This window comes from Solanum stenotomum, chromosome 10 (assembly GCF_019186545.1).
Source record: "Solanum stenotomum isolate F172 chromosome 10, ASM1918654v1, whole genome shotgun sequence".
In the NCBI taxonomy this organism is placed as follows: Eukaryota; Viridiplantae; Streptophyta; class Magnoliopsida; order Solanales; family Solanaceae; genus Solanum; species Solanum stenotomum.
Window position 1 is genome coordinate 1,260,042 of NC_064291.1, and position 15,803 is coordinate 1,275,844.

Below are 15,803 nucleotides of genomic sequence, written 5' to 3' on the forward strand. Positions count from 1 at the left end.
AAGATACCCATAGTTTAGTGGAAAACTATCTATAGTGGATAAGATAGATGTAAATTTTGATTATATTTTTTGTAAAATAGAAAAAATAAATTCTCAACTTTAGAAAAATAATAAGTAAAATACAAAACAAATAAAATAACATGTAATAATGCGTAATAAAAATAAGAAATTACACCACTACTAAATAAATAATACTAATAAGGAAAAAATTGAGAATTATATTTGAGAAAAAGTGTTAAAAAAACTAAAGAAGAAGTCATACTACATGCTTACTCCTTCTAGAAGGTTCTTATATTCTTTACTAAAGTAAATTTGTTTTTTCTATCTCTTTCCTCATTTGTGTGTTTAAAATTCTTGAAGTTATCCCCAAAACATATCAATTATTATCAAAGATCATGGTGAAATAGATTTTTTTAAAATATTTTGATGTAGGATTAGTAGCTTATTTGGTTAAGTTTTCGAGAGGTTAAAAATATTTTTTTTTTCAAAAATAAAGTGTTTAATCAAGTTTTTAAGAAAAGATTAGCACAAATTATTTTTTCATAAGCTTAAAGAAATAGATTTTTGCCTAAAAATATTCTTATTGAAAAACATACTTGAGAAATACATTTAAAATATATATTTTTTTAAGTTTGGTTTTACACTAGCTATAGTTCAAATTGATTAATCAAATACAAATAACTTCTCATCCAAAGTACTGTTTTAAAAAACACTTTCTGATTTTAAAAATCTTATCAAATAAGCTTTAAGTTATTTTTACATTTAAATTTTTGGTAATTAATACTACTACTACTAACTAATTAATAATTGGATCATTTTGACAAATTTGTAGTAATAGGGACAATAATATTGGGGGACCAAGGGACCTAAGTTAGGTACATTTCAATATCAAAATGTATATTTATTTGATAGCCTTCAATTAATAGTATTAAATCGAAAAGACAACGTCACTCCTTAGTGTTAGTTCTTAAAATTTATTAAAGGTTAATTTACATATTTGAATACTCTATTTTGGCCCTTTTCAAGTTTAGAATAGAATAAACAACATTTCCATAAATAAGTGATAAATTATTATTTATTCTCTATGATATCATGCTAAACATATTAAATCTTCAATAAATTGTTTATTTGGAAACATTCACAAAAAAGTTATCACCTTTATAATTGTTTCATAACTTAATTACTCATGTTTTATGTCAAATTTATATTGTCACTCTGTTTGATAGTAACAGATCTTATAAATAGCCGAATATAACATATTTCTATATTTAAAAAAATATATAAATACATATTTTAATTTTTTAAAGATGAAATATATAGAATTAAAATCAAAATTTAATAATAATTAAGAACTCAAAAGTGATAATATCCCCTTTTAAATTTTAAATTTTATAAGTTGATACTTTCAAATGGTTATCAGCAGAATATTATTGCAATATTCATTTAAGAAAAAATCTTCCAAATTGGGATCTATACCTTTTTTTTTCCTATGGGTCGGAATCTGATATTTTTATTGAGATTCAAGTAAATTTAAATTTGTGTATTATATAGCTTATCTTTTAAGAGGGCATCTTTTAATAAAGTTTTTCTAATTTCAAAAACTTAAATTCAAAATTTATAATTAAAAATAAAGAAATTTTAATAATTTCACCACAATCCACATCGATAAGTGATATATCCCTACTATTTTACGACCTCCAATTGTTAATGAATTGACATTTTGGACGGTGCTATGATCCCAAAATTCATCAATATATAAGGAATAACTCTATTTATATACGACATACATTTGTTTTCTATAATTTTAATTTTTAACAAATAAATTGGGATGACCCCTATCTTTTTTCTTGCCAACGATGAAAACAATTATAGCATATGATACTTTTAGGTTTCCTTCACATGACTAGAATTTTCGAGTTCGATTTTTGAAAATGAAAAAAAATCTTGTTGGAAGCGTTGCTATTATAAATGAGTTTATCAATGCACAAATATTGAGATAACAAAGCTTCGATGCAGATATCGAATACGATCTTTTTTTGAAATTAATTATGTAAAATAGTATCTTTTATTGGTTTTGTTACATTGCTAAAACAAGATCTAATTTTACTTTAATAAATGATTAGATGCTTAATGTATTCTCTTTGCTTTGGATTAGAATATTTCACAAAAAAGTGATGTGCCATTTCACGTAAGAATTTTTTGTTACTACTTTTGTGAATTAAAGAATATTCGATTTAAAGCGTTAACCCTTTTTATAAGCAAGTGGTAATTAAATCATGAAATAAAGTTGTGTCATCTTAGTCTAAATACAAAGATCCCAACATCATGTTCTACTTTACCAATCTTATCTTTAAAGTTTTACTTTTTAAGCCGTGTTTGATACAATACAAAATGTTTATGTTTTCTCGAAAAATAAATGAATTAAGTACTTATTTTATTGATGTAAAACAAAGAAGTAAATATATGGTTATCGGAGATTAATCGAAAATCATCTTTTTATCCATAAAGATAAAAGTAAGATTGTGTACATTTTATCCTTTTCATAACCTACTTGTGAAATCACACTAAATTTGTTATTGTTGTGTATATAAAACGACCCAAATCTTTTCTTTTTTCTCAAATAAAAAAATCAATTTTATATTAAAGAAAGAATCTAATATTCAATAATAATATCATAATACTAAAAAAAATAGTTTCTTGTTCAAAGGAGTGATTGACACTAACAAAGTTGAATGCACAAGAAAGAAGTCTTCAACCTAGACAAATTCATTGTTTTATGCAAAACAAAATTACTCTCTTTGCCATTTTATTTAATTGGCTCTCAAATTTTATGTATTTAATTCATTCATATGGATAAATGTGAAATAATACTATGGTAAAGTTAATTCATAGCCTGGTTATTATAATCTCTACTTATGAATTAATCTTATTCAGGGCATAACATTATCCATCTAACAATCAATTTACTATCGAAAGTGCAATAATTCTCTTTGTTTAAATGTAGACATTATTGAAATAATTAATCTCTCTATTCATAATATATATATATATATATATATATATATATATATATATATATANCTACTTATCAATTAATCTTATTCAGAGCATAACATTATCCATCTAACAACCAATTTACTATCGAAAGTGCAATAATTCTCTTTGTTTAAATGTAGACATTATTGAAATAATTAATCTCTCTATTCATAATATATTATCTTTGTTTTACATTAATTCTATCACACATAAAATGATAATTTTTTATATCACTAAATATATATACTATTTTACATGGTCCAATATCACTACTCTACTAAGTGCTATACTTACAATACAATAAAAAAAAATTAAAAATTAAAAACAAAAACAAAAATAAAATGAAAGAAAAAAACTATTTTTTAAATATTTTTTTATATCTGTCATTTTTTTTTTGTCTTTTTAGTTTTTCTCGATAAAAACAGGTGTCAACCCATGTGAGCATACCAAGATTCTGTTGGAGTTAATTGTCTTATTCAAAACAAAAATTTTGTTTGAGAATTGAAATAAAAATATATTGTCTTTACGCCCATCCAAAAGCAAAGTTAGTGAGTCGTATAATAGACGATCCAAATTATTTATATAATTTTAAAAATTTAATGAGTTCCATAGTTAAAAAATTCAAATGTTAATCTATAGCTTTGATTTGATAATTTGATATTCTAAATTTACTGTTTCAAATTTCCCAAGTTTTTCATTGTGAAGGTTCAAGTACAAGATTTGTGATTAAAATAAAAGAATCTCATTCGTCTCGTCATTTTATTGATATACTATTAAAAAATTATGATTTTTTTGACAAACATACCTAACAGAATATTGTCGATAATCAGTGAATTTCAATCAAAATCTATCAAAAATAACTTCCAACGAACACATTTATCATGAATTTCATTAAATTGTGATAAATTGAAATAAATATATTAATATTTTTTTATTTCCCACTTAATGTCCAAAGTTTAGAAATTTTGACTAAATTCAATTCGCACACTACATGACCTATTTGAGGATAACGCTCCTAATTAGATTTCATTTTATTGATGTACTATAAAAAATTTATGTTTTTTTCACAAACACACCTAGCAGAATATTGTCGATAATCAGTGAATTTCAATCAAAATTTTGCAAAAACAATTTCTAACGAAAACATTTATCGCGAATTCCATTAAATTGTGATAAATTAAAATAAATATATTAATATTTTTTTTATTTCCCATTTAGTGTTCAAAGTTCACATTGAAATTCTGACTAAATTCAATTCACACACTATACTACATGGCATATTTGGGGATGACGCGCGTTCCTAACAATATTTCCTTGATACATCATAGTCTATATATATCAACGAACACATATAATGTAAATCAAAGTGAGGTCACAAAAAAATAGGAAAATGAAAACCATATGTATCGACGTGAATTGTGCTAAAATAATTTAGGATCTTGTATACTTAATTAAAAATCTCAAATTTAAAATTGGCAAAATTTTCAAAAAGTGAGCTCTACAATTTAATCCTTTCGTAATGTGATATATCGGACACCAAATAAAAAATAAAAAATTTATTGATACCATATGTTATCTAGAATAGAGTACTTTTGTATCAGAAAGAAGTGGCATATTCTGAATAGTAGTTGGCATTTGGCAAATTGGTGGGTGGGTGAGGTGTACAACTAGTGCAACGTGTTAGAAAAAAGTTGCCAAATAAATTAACTACTTATATTTCTTCTAACACAATTCCCAATATTATCCAAAGGAATATAAAAATGTATTTTATTAGATGCATGTCAAGGTTAACTCATTCATCGAGAGGAAAGTGAAAATTTTTATAAGATATAATCACGATTTTGAGGTTTGAATGTGATATTAAGTGATAGAAAAAATTATGAGATTTGTTGGGCCAAAACGAATAATATGTATATGAAATCATGCTAAGTGTAATGGTATGATAAACGATAGTAAAAATGCTGAGTCTTTATAAAAGAGAGGTGTATGTGACTCTCCTAATAAAGAGTAAGTTAAACAAACGGGTAGATTGATTGGTGTCTAATCTAGCAAGTTTTTAAAGATGAAGTGTATACTTTAGATAAATTTCACGTCAAAATATGAAAGAAAAGTAAAAAATTCCATAAGTTATTTTAAAATATAACTTCAATTTTTAAAGAACCTAATTATATTCACTAGACATAAGTTCAATAGGTATAAATAAAAATTAAGAATCTCATCTAAAGGCGAAATATCAATATAATAAAAAATATTTATTTAATATTGACAAATTTCAAACCCAATTTTTTTCTTTCTCCTAGGTAAAAAGTATAAATAGAAAAATCAATGTCATTAATATATATCATATATCCATTGTAATGTTTCTTTCGAAATAAAAGTTTAATATCTGATATACGAGCCCAACTTCATACTCATGTTTATGTGTCAAATTTCATATTCAAGATTTTAACTTCGATCCAATTAGAAGTTAATTTTTAAACAGCTAAACATGAAATAATTTTATAATCTTAGATGTATGTCTTGAATTAGTAGTTGTGGTAGTCTTAACAATTAGTCATCCATCTTCAAATAGGTCAAATTTGTACATAATAGAGATAATATCAATAACAAACACTTAACGAATCGCTTTCAACAAATATTTATAATCTTTAATAATGATCTAATTATAAATCGAGATTGGGATAAGGGTACCAAGCCACCAAGGTGAGGTGAGTGAAGATGACAAAAAGCTCTCTTTAATCATCCTATTTATGATTTGTCATTTTCGCTTTCAACAAATATTTATAATCTTCAATAATGACTTAATTATCAATCGAGAATGGGGTGGGGGAAAACAAGGTGAGGTGTATGAAGATGACAAAAAACTCTCTTTAATCATCCTATTTATGATATAACCCCGCCCCGTTGTCATCCCTATGAAGACAAACTTTTGTTGGGTAGAATTATTTTTTGACAACACTAAGATCTAAACAATGGGTTAAAAGAAACGACCAAAGCACAATTTTGGAATCTAATCTAGTGGATGTAGCATAAATGGACCAGGAGAGCCCAATCAGTTGTTTTGGATGCCACCAAAGTGATAGAATAGATAGAGATCATTCTGTTCTTAATTAGAAGTCTCGAGTTCGAATTATAAGATTAATAAAAAAAAGCTTCTAATGAGAAAAGTTTCTTTTTAATGGGCATGCGAACCCGAATGAGATCTTTACACAAATAACTGATCAAATCACTATTTACTTTTCCTAGCAGGTATACATAAATTATACACTATTACACAGTAATGTATATTTTATACATATATTTATATTCATAAACTATTTTTAATTAAAGATAACATATTGCACGATTATAAAGATATTGTACATAATGTATACATCTATCAACTATTTTAGTTAATGTGACGACTATTTGAATTACTTCTTCGATTCAAATTAGTTGAGATTCTAAAGCAGATATTAAATATCGATCAAAAAGAAAAGAGTGTGAAGTCCTTTTATTTTATAGAAGCTTTTGGACTTGTTTAGGGGTTTGGTGGATTCCATTTTTGGCCAATAAATGATCTCAAAGTTGATTTTTGTTGTTTGATAAATATTACTAACATTCTTACTTAACTTTCACACTACTCAAACATCAAACAACTAAAGCAAGTCTCCATTAGTCAACATCAATATGTTGAATCCCTTTGTATATAATAATCAATCTTGTCGTCTCAAGGTTCAAACAAATTCAACAATTGCTCAAAATAGTGAAAGAGAATAGGATACATATAAGTGGCTTACCCACATAAGCAAGGGCATATTGGTCAAACTCTTTTAAAAATCGATAAAAAAATAGCATTGTGAAAGATTTTTAAAAGGGACATATTAGTATGTTGGAAAAATATAGATAGTTTTGAAATAAAATATAAGTATAGTCTTATCAGTTACTATTTTTGGGATAAGTTATATCAAGTTTATTTAGAAAGGGTAAGTTATCCTTGCAAAAAATAAAATAACAAAAATACCCTTGAGGTCTCTTCTAAATATAGTGGATAACATTTTTGTAAACAATTATGTGAATTTTAGTCCCTATGTATAAAAAATATCTTATATTTAGACTATTATTGAACTAATTATCCTCAAGATCTAGAATAATAATCCAAAATTAACATAACACAAAAATAATTTAATGATGTAACTATTAATGAATTCATTAATTTGGGAAACTCACAAGCATAATGATCACAAGTGCAAGTATAAAAAACCAATTTAGTGCACAATACATCTCGCACTCACAGAATCCGAAGAAGTGACACTAAAAAATTGAACATCATGTAAAATACTACTACTTTTAATGAGCTAGATAGAAGCACTTTGACACGAAAAATTGAACTTTAATTATTACATCCAAGAAGTCTTCAAAATGAACAAATCTAACTAGGTACATAAGGAGCTGCAATGTTTTTTTCCCCCAAAAAATAAAATAAAATAAAATAAAATAAAATAGAATACAACCAAAAAGAGTACAACACTCCGTTTTTTATAATCGAGAAATCCCCGAGGGCCAGCTGGTGTACAAAGCAAAAGCTTTGGGCATTACAAAGAATATATTGCATGAACAGGCCATCATAATATTAGCATATGGTTAATTTTTGGCTATTGATTCTTCAATTCAAAATCTCAATTTCCAATGATTTGTTGAACAAAATATATAATATAATATATGAGCTGTATGGACTTACTTATCTCCTATGATGCCAATCTTAAATATATAACTTTTTCTCTCCATTATCAGCAATTGTGTTTTATGGTATGATGTTCAAAGTTCTTCATGAATTTTGCTTTGAATACCATAACTTCTTCTGGCAAATCAATATCTTCTCCTTCTCTACGCCATATTCCGTTTCTTCCTTACGACAACTCCATTTCATTCCCTTAGTCATAGTAGCTATAGCGTCTACGAAATAGCTGGATTCTCGGATTATAGCATATCCATTGGGCCGTAAAATACGATCCATTTCCAGCAGAACATATTTCATTTCACATCTGCACGATACACGTAACTTATGTCAAGAGGGAGGGAAATGGTTGCCAGCTTAAACGTAGATGCTTGGCATTTAGTTAGAAGCAGAAGCGGAGCTGGGAATTCGTTTAAGTTAATGGGTTCTAAATAATAATGTGTACATATTCAATGGGGACAAATACAGGGTTTGAAGTTTGAACCAAAGACGCTGGGTTCGGCTGAACCCTTAGACAACACTTTAGCTCCGCTCTGATTGAGAGGGGGTCAAAAGACTCACTAAAAGACGTAATCAAGGGTATGACTTTCGGTGGAGATGCAAATGATGAAGGACAAAATGCAATTAAGACACGAAGCAGTGTGATGTGCAAATGCATTTACCTGTGACTTTCGGCAGAGAAGAGGCCATCAAGATGCAGAAGATCGTATGTCCGAGGGTATGTTGAGAAAGCCTCACACCTATAGAATAGCAAACAAAAAAAGTTCTATAAATAAGCGAAGACATCATCACCAAGCATAATGAAAAAGAGCAATTGTAGTAGTTTAGACTTGAGTATTTTGCATGTAAATCGTAATTACCAGTCATGAATTGTTCCAATAAGACCCCTATCGTAGACCACAGAAAGTGTATTTGGTGCATAAGATGAAACCACATTCATGACCCACAACGGATCATCGACCACAGCAGCAGCAAAACCTCCATACAAGGTGTTCATGTCCATTACATTTCTGATCTTGTCAGTCCCAAGTGCAGGGAGCAACTTCTTGTAGTGTTTCGCCCGAGCCTTCCATTTACCATCATCATGCTTGAAGGAACCAGCACTACCTCCACGAACATCAGAAACGCGTTCAGGAGCAGCATGCAATCTTTCTGGCCACTTGGGGAGGGCATCCAACTTGACTTTCTTAGCAGCTGGATTTGGCACAACTACACAAGGACGAAGAGGGGTGTACCACGCTGAATCAGGTTCAGTACCATCATCACATTTTGATGGATAGTTGTCAGGATTATCAAGCTTCTTATAGCAGCTATTGTCAGACAACTTCTGCCACACAGCAATGTCGTCCTTCTTGTTGAATAATTTGAAGCACATTGAAGTTAGTAGTTCTTGCAACTTATCGTAATCTGATTTTTGCTCCTCAATAGTGGTATTCCATCCTCTCCAACGACGTTGATAGTTCACTGGAGGACCAGAGAGGACCCAAAAACCGCCAGGTCGGAGTATGCGATGTACCTCAAGAAGGTAAACTCCACCTGAAAATAATGAGGTTGAGTTAGTATAATCATCACTGCTAATATCTAGCTTGTTTTGTCTATGCACTATGCGCAGAGCATGAATTTGGATGCATCCCTATTTACAAATTGGAAAAGCCACGCAATCAAAATTAAGACACCATAAACCTTCTACCTAAGTAAGTAGATCACTTACCGAACTCGGTCCATGGAATTAGGCATCTTGAACAATGAGCCATATCAAAAGAGTTTGAAGGGAAAGGAAGACGCTGAGTAGAAATGATGCCCAGAATTGCAGGAATTCCACGTTCCAGAGCAAACTGAACCTGAGCCTGGTGATTGTCCCTTGGGGCAAGAGAGACCGTCAAAATTCCACGATCCAGTAAATCACCTCCCCAGCTTGCTACCTAGAGGAAGATGAAAGAGGAACATTAGGCTTAACCTGAATTCGGAATCAGATACTACATATAAGTTTTCCCAGGAGAAACATCTATGTTAGTATATTTTGTTTTCCTGTCTAGTAATTAGTTGAGACACGATATTGCAATCAGAGATAATGTACCAAAATCAGCATGATTTCAGGCCGGAAATAGCAAAAGGCAACCAAAGACACACTGAAGGACGATGCCTAGGGATAGGGATTTCTTCATTTGACTGTCAATAATAGACGAGGACTGCTTCAATGAGTTAGTGCTCAGTTAACTTCAACAAGGCTATGGAACCCGAAGACTAAAGATATAATATAGATATGACTGAACCAGTTATCGTTTGCTAGTGTCGAATTGCAAGTAAACACTCCCAAGAAGAAAAACAAACTTAAATTGCTGGAGAAGTTGTTCATATTTGGAAACATAATAGAAACAGAAGCTCCACGACAAAGACTCACCCCACATCCAGTATCAATGGCAGTTCGGATTGTCCCATCTTTCATTTGCGGAATCAAATCTTGCATCAAATCAACATAGGCACCAACTCCATTAGGAAACATTGTACCACCACCAGGAAAGAGAAACTTCTCCCCTTCTTTTTTAAGCCAATGTTGATTGGACTTTTGTTTGTTAATCCAATCATATGGAACATTCCTGCAGCCAGATTCGACCAGTAGCTTCAGTAAGGTTCAATGACCACAAATGAATCGAACAAAGTATTGACAAACAAAGTTCAAGAACATGAAGTATTACCTGTACCAACACTCATTTTTGCTCTTTGGCCATCTAATAGGCGATTTGTAGCCATCTGGTGGGGGTACCAAGCATTCCTGTCTTTCAAAACTAGGAGGGCAGTGCCGTTCCAAGAAAGCAAGACGATGGCGACCATACTTGTGCCATCTCTGTGATATCAACAAAAGGTTATTAACACAACGGACAGAACCACATGATAATAACAAATAAATATCTCAATGAACAAAATTCAAGAATAAAAAGACTAGAAATCATAATACCTTTGGATCTGTGCATGGAGTATAGTCCTGATACTCAGCACTGCATTCAGGAAACGAAACGGCTTTGATCTGGACAGGTACAGTAGCAGTTCCCTTGGGAATGTCAACAGCCTTGTTAACAGCCTCAGCTACATATCTCTCCCTTTCAGAGCAAAAAATACCTCCAAGGTAGAAAGAAAGCCCACACAGCACCACAACTGTTAATGCCACTGGGACTTTCCACGAACTTTTATCCGATTGATGAGGTTTTCCATCTTTGTGCTTCATGTTTCCTGATCCTCCTTATCAGCTACCTGCATAAGAGCAAAACAACCAGGTAAATCATTCCAACTCTTCAACTAGTAAAATCTTCATGCAAACTCTCACTTGGAATTTCTTAAAGTGACTGTTCTAGCAAAATGAATCATCAAGAAGAACAATCAAATGGACAGAGCAATCAAGCAAGTGAGAGGGGAAAATATGATACCAATCGGCAATCACTACTTTTCTTTAAGAATATGATACCCATCATCTTGTTATAATGAAAAGTAGAGAAGGGAGCAGCTAGGAAATCAAAGAGGAGAAAACACGTTTTCGAGATAGGAATCAATATCTAATGAATGCAATGGTTCCAATATAAATGAAAGATAACGAAAAAGGAGTGACATCACAACAATATCCTAATTTCAACACAAAAAGAAAGGGAGATAGAGCAAAATCGGTAGATAATCCGAGAGGTAACAAAACACTACACTACTCATTACAAAACTAGTAAACCGGAAAAAGATCAATTTGTGAAAGCATTTTTGGTCCCACAAGAAGCGGAATTTGTGTTTGTGGAAACTATCTAGTAAACGGAGAAGCCAATGGAGGATAGTATAAATACTTAACTTGACAAGAAGTCCACCAAAAAGTATACAACAACAGCCACTTACAGAAACTCTAGTACTCCAATACTTAGATATCTGAATAAACTAGATACAAAATCCTAGTATCCACACAAAAACAAGAGGACCATTAACAGATCTAATCTCAAATACAGGCTATTAATTACAACTCTTAAAAACCATAAGATTAGATCTGCTGATACTGAAAGTAGGGGTCAAGTTAGAACTAACATAACATGTTCACTTTATCTTTATATTTTCCACATGATATAGGGCCCAAAACTTTATCAAATTATGCTGTCCCAATGAGGGCCCTCTTAGACACTAAAGTCAATAATGTAGGGAAGAAGTATGAAGAAAAGAACCAAACCAAAGAATTTTTGCACCTAACAACCATGAATACAAGAAAGGAAAAAAGAACAGTGTAAAGCTTAGTACAATAAAGATAAGTTAAGAATACTTCATTTGTTACTACACACACAAATACACTTGCCGACAGTAATCCCATACATGAAATGCTTGAAAGTGAGCAAAAAAGATTCAATTTTTATGAACATTATACTCAAATCTCAATCCAAGATTTAAAGCTTAGTACAATAAAGATAAGTTAAGAATACTTCATTTGTTACTACACACACAAATACACTTGCCGACAGTAATCCCATACATGAAATGCTTGAAAGTGGCAAAAAAGATTCAATTTTTACGAACATTACACTCAAATCTCAATCCAAGATCAAATCTTGCACTATGCAGACATGTTAATTCAAGAAAATAAATGAAACCCAAGATCTTATTAACAAAACTAAGAAACCCCAAATGCTGAAAACCAGCAACATAACAGTAAATCAAAGAAACCCAAGATGACAAACAGTGGATATAAATGAGAAAGTGACAGAAATGACTCAAAAAATGCAATGATCTGAAAAAGATCTTACACAGAAAATGATATAAACCAAGTATTTACTACATAAACAGAGTAGAGCCCATTAATCAGCTTCTTGATGAAACAATAAATACACACACACCAGAACCCAAAAAGGGAAAACAGTAAAGTACCTTGTATGTTCAAGAAAAATCTTGAAAGACCCAAAATTTCCCCTCACTTTCTGGGCCAGAATCTTGTTTTCAAGACTCAATTTTTAACCAACCCCAGATGTAGGAAGAAAGATAAAAAGTTGAGGAAGAGATATATAGATATAATATATACACACACTCACATTACATAACAGAGAAGAAGAAAACAGACAACCTTAAATTAATTATTATTATTATTTGAAGAAAATTATAAAATTATAAAAAAAAAAAACAAAACTATTTTTATGTCATGTTCTTATCCTTCCCTCTTTCAGATTCTTGGCTTTGTTACCCCTGTGAATAGCTGTCTTCTTTTCTCTTTTATGGGGTTTGGAATTTATTGCCATATAACTGTTACTCCCCTTTTTTCACATATATATGGTGTCCCTTTTGTACCTGGAAATTTAGCAAAGTATTTAAATAGTCTTTCTCAGAAATACAGTTTTAATTCGAAGTTTACTATAAATTTGATTTTATTTAATATATTTTTATATATAATAGAAGTTTAATGTATTTTTCAATCATATAGAAATTTATATTGAATCAGTATATATATATATATATATTGTGTGTGAATAGAGAATATATATTTTTATTATAAATTATATTCCATATAAGTAAATTTTTATTGTTGTGTTAGAGAGTGATTTCTTCCTTGAAAGCAAATGAATTCTACAATTTAAAGAAAAAGAGAGAGATTTTCTTCTTTTTTTTGGGTTTTTTTCTTGTTTTGGATCCTTGTGTTTATTATTGGGAAAAGAAATCAGAGCCTCATATTATGGAATTTAATATTATTATTTTTTATAGATAAAAAAGTTACTCTCTCTGTCCCTTTTTTGTTTTCATGCTTTATTTTTTTAGAGTTAAATAATAAGAACTTTGACTAATATTTTATGATGTATTTTTTTATCATATTGATACATAAAAAAAAAGTAATTTATAGTATTTTTCGTATAAATTTTAAATATTTAAATTTTTAATTTAAAATATTAAATTAATATAATTTAATTTAACTTGAACATTAATCAAATTGACTTAAGAAAAAGCGCACAAAACTAAAAGGAAACAGGTGTATAGTTTGGATAAACATACTGAAATTGATTATATCATGTTGATTGTGGTAAATAGTAATGATAAATTTCTTTTTCTTTTTTTTGATAAAATGGTTAAAATACACTAAAAGTAGTTTTAAAAAAAGTTTAAAGTATTAAATATAAAAAAAGAATTTTTTTTATTAAACTAAGTATTTTATAAAATAAAACAGTTGAAATTGAAAGTGATCAACTTACTGCTTTTGACTCTCTATTTATGGTTGGGTAGCATAATAATTGGTCAGTATTACCCCATGAATTTCTCTAGTTAGAAACCCAAAAATTAATGTATTAAAGATTGCTATTTCTATCTTTATTAATTGATTTAATCAATTATTGGTAGATATATTCTAACTTTATTTATTGATCTAATCAATTATTGCAAATTATTCTGATTTTTTCTTACTATAGTGAGAGAGTTATTGATAGTATATGGTTGGAATAGTCATTATATACTACATATAAGTAAAATTGATAAGCATTTAATATTTTCACCAATCTAATGAACATATGACACATGCTTTTACATAATTTTTATTATTAAATTTAATTAATAAATACACATTCAATTATGCTACTCAATCATAAATGTGATAATATCAACTTTCCTTACTTATTATTTTTTTAATTTTTATATTAATATATAATTTAAGAACAAAATAAAAACTTTTAATAATTATGTTCTTAAGTATGAATTTATGAAAACAACTTGTATGATAATAAAAGCTTCCAATCGAGGATAAATAAGAAGAGTAAAATCAAGTATTCTCAAATTTAATACTTAATAGTGTATCATTTTTTTTTAAAACGAATTAAAAAAATGTATCATATAATTCAAATTAATTGAGTATGTATATACAAAACACACACCTAGTAAAATCTAAAGCATGGCAACTAATTTTTGTGTATTTTTTAATCTCTATTTATAATTTAATTATTAATTAAATTTGTATAATTTGATGTGAACAATTAGTGTGATGTTTTTTCTCTCAATCTCATTCCATGGCCCTTATGTTCTTTTTATTATTTTATTATGAAACATGTGCACATGACTTTTGATTTTTTTGAGTTGTGCATTTCATGTAGTTTGGCAAATACTATGTGTGTTTTGTGTCTTTATTTTATTCATGATCTTACCTCTAAGCATATTTATGCATCTAAATTTCAAATATTTTAAATCTCAATATACATTTTTAAAAGAAAAAGAAACGTCAATTTTAAACTTAACAAAATGAGGACTTAGGTAATTGTAATTTGTAACTATTATTCAAAGTAAATGAATAAAAAAATTACAGAAATGGAAATTTGAGCACTGACGAATTTGTTTTTGTGTCATCAAAGTTTCTTACTTTGTAGTTTGCTTTGTCTATTTATAAAATACTTTTAACAACTATCATCAAAAGGGAAAGTCTCTTCAGAACTTTTTTTTAATTCCCAAATCTCTATAGAGATTCCTAAAATTTTGGTAATTGTCTTCTTGCCATTATATAGAAAAATTATTCCCCAAGTCTAAAAAAAATATGAAAATGATATTAATGTTTTGCTACAACCATTCAAGGGTGGTCAGCTGAACACCCTTCGCTGGAAACTTACATCATATAGAGAGGTCAAATTCTGGATTTAACGGATAAATTATTAACGTTGAACAACCTAGACATATACTCTTTCGTGGCGCAGTGGTTAAGCGTGTTCAATTCCACCCCAGGTGCGTGGGATTCGAATCCTACAGAGCGCACAACGTTTTTGGTTTTATTTTGAGAGCAAAACACAACCTCACACACCATTATTATGTTCCTCAAGTTTCTTAATTATTAATATTACAATTTTAATAATATAGAGCAACATATATGAATACATTAATTTAATTTTGAATATTTAGATATCATGTATTTCTAATTTTTATCTAGGATATAATGCACTCTCGAATGGTGAAAACAAAAAAACCAAATTTTACTTTAAAAAATTGTGTTTATATATGTTGACAACTTTAAACCCAAAGCTAAAATCAATACATACGTTTTATCTTCTTCTTTTTTTAAGAAAAAAAATTCTACTTGTGT

At 29.1% G+C, this 15,803-nt stretch overlaps 1 protein-coding gene across 3 annotated transcripts; it reads right to left on the reverse strand.

The window, feature by feature from the left end:
* Positions 1-7,374: 7,374 nt before the first annotated feature.
* On the reverse strand, positions 7,375-12,966 carry LOC125878347 (probable methyltransferase PMT20). 3 transcript variants are annotated; one of them, XM_049559582.1, is made up of 8 exons: positions 12,635-12,966; positions 10,710-11,002; positions 10,450-10,598; positions 10,155-10,350; positions 9,465-9,675; positions 8,614-9,289; positions 8,416-8,493; positions 7,375-8,060 (listed from the first exon to the last, which is right to left on the reverse strand). In XM_049559582.1, the coding sequence occupies exons 2-8, from the start codon at positions 10,974-10,976 to the stop codon at positions 7,844-7,846; spliced, it is 1,794 nt and encodes a 597-aa protein (XP_049415539.1). In that variant the 5' UTR covers positions 10,977-11,002; positions 12,635-12,966; the 3' UTR covers positions 7,375-7,843. The 3 variants fall into 3 exon arrangements, with proteins under 3 accessions (XP_049415539.1, XP_049415541.1, XP_049415540.1); XM_049559584.1 differs by lacking the exon at positions 12,635-12,966 and adding an exon at positions 11,624-11,817; XM_049559583.1 differs by lacking the exon at positions 12,635-12,966 and adding an exon at positions 11,176-11,194.
* Positions 12,967-15,803: the final 2,837 nt, after the last annotated feature.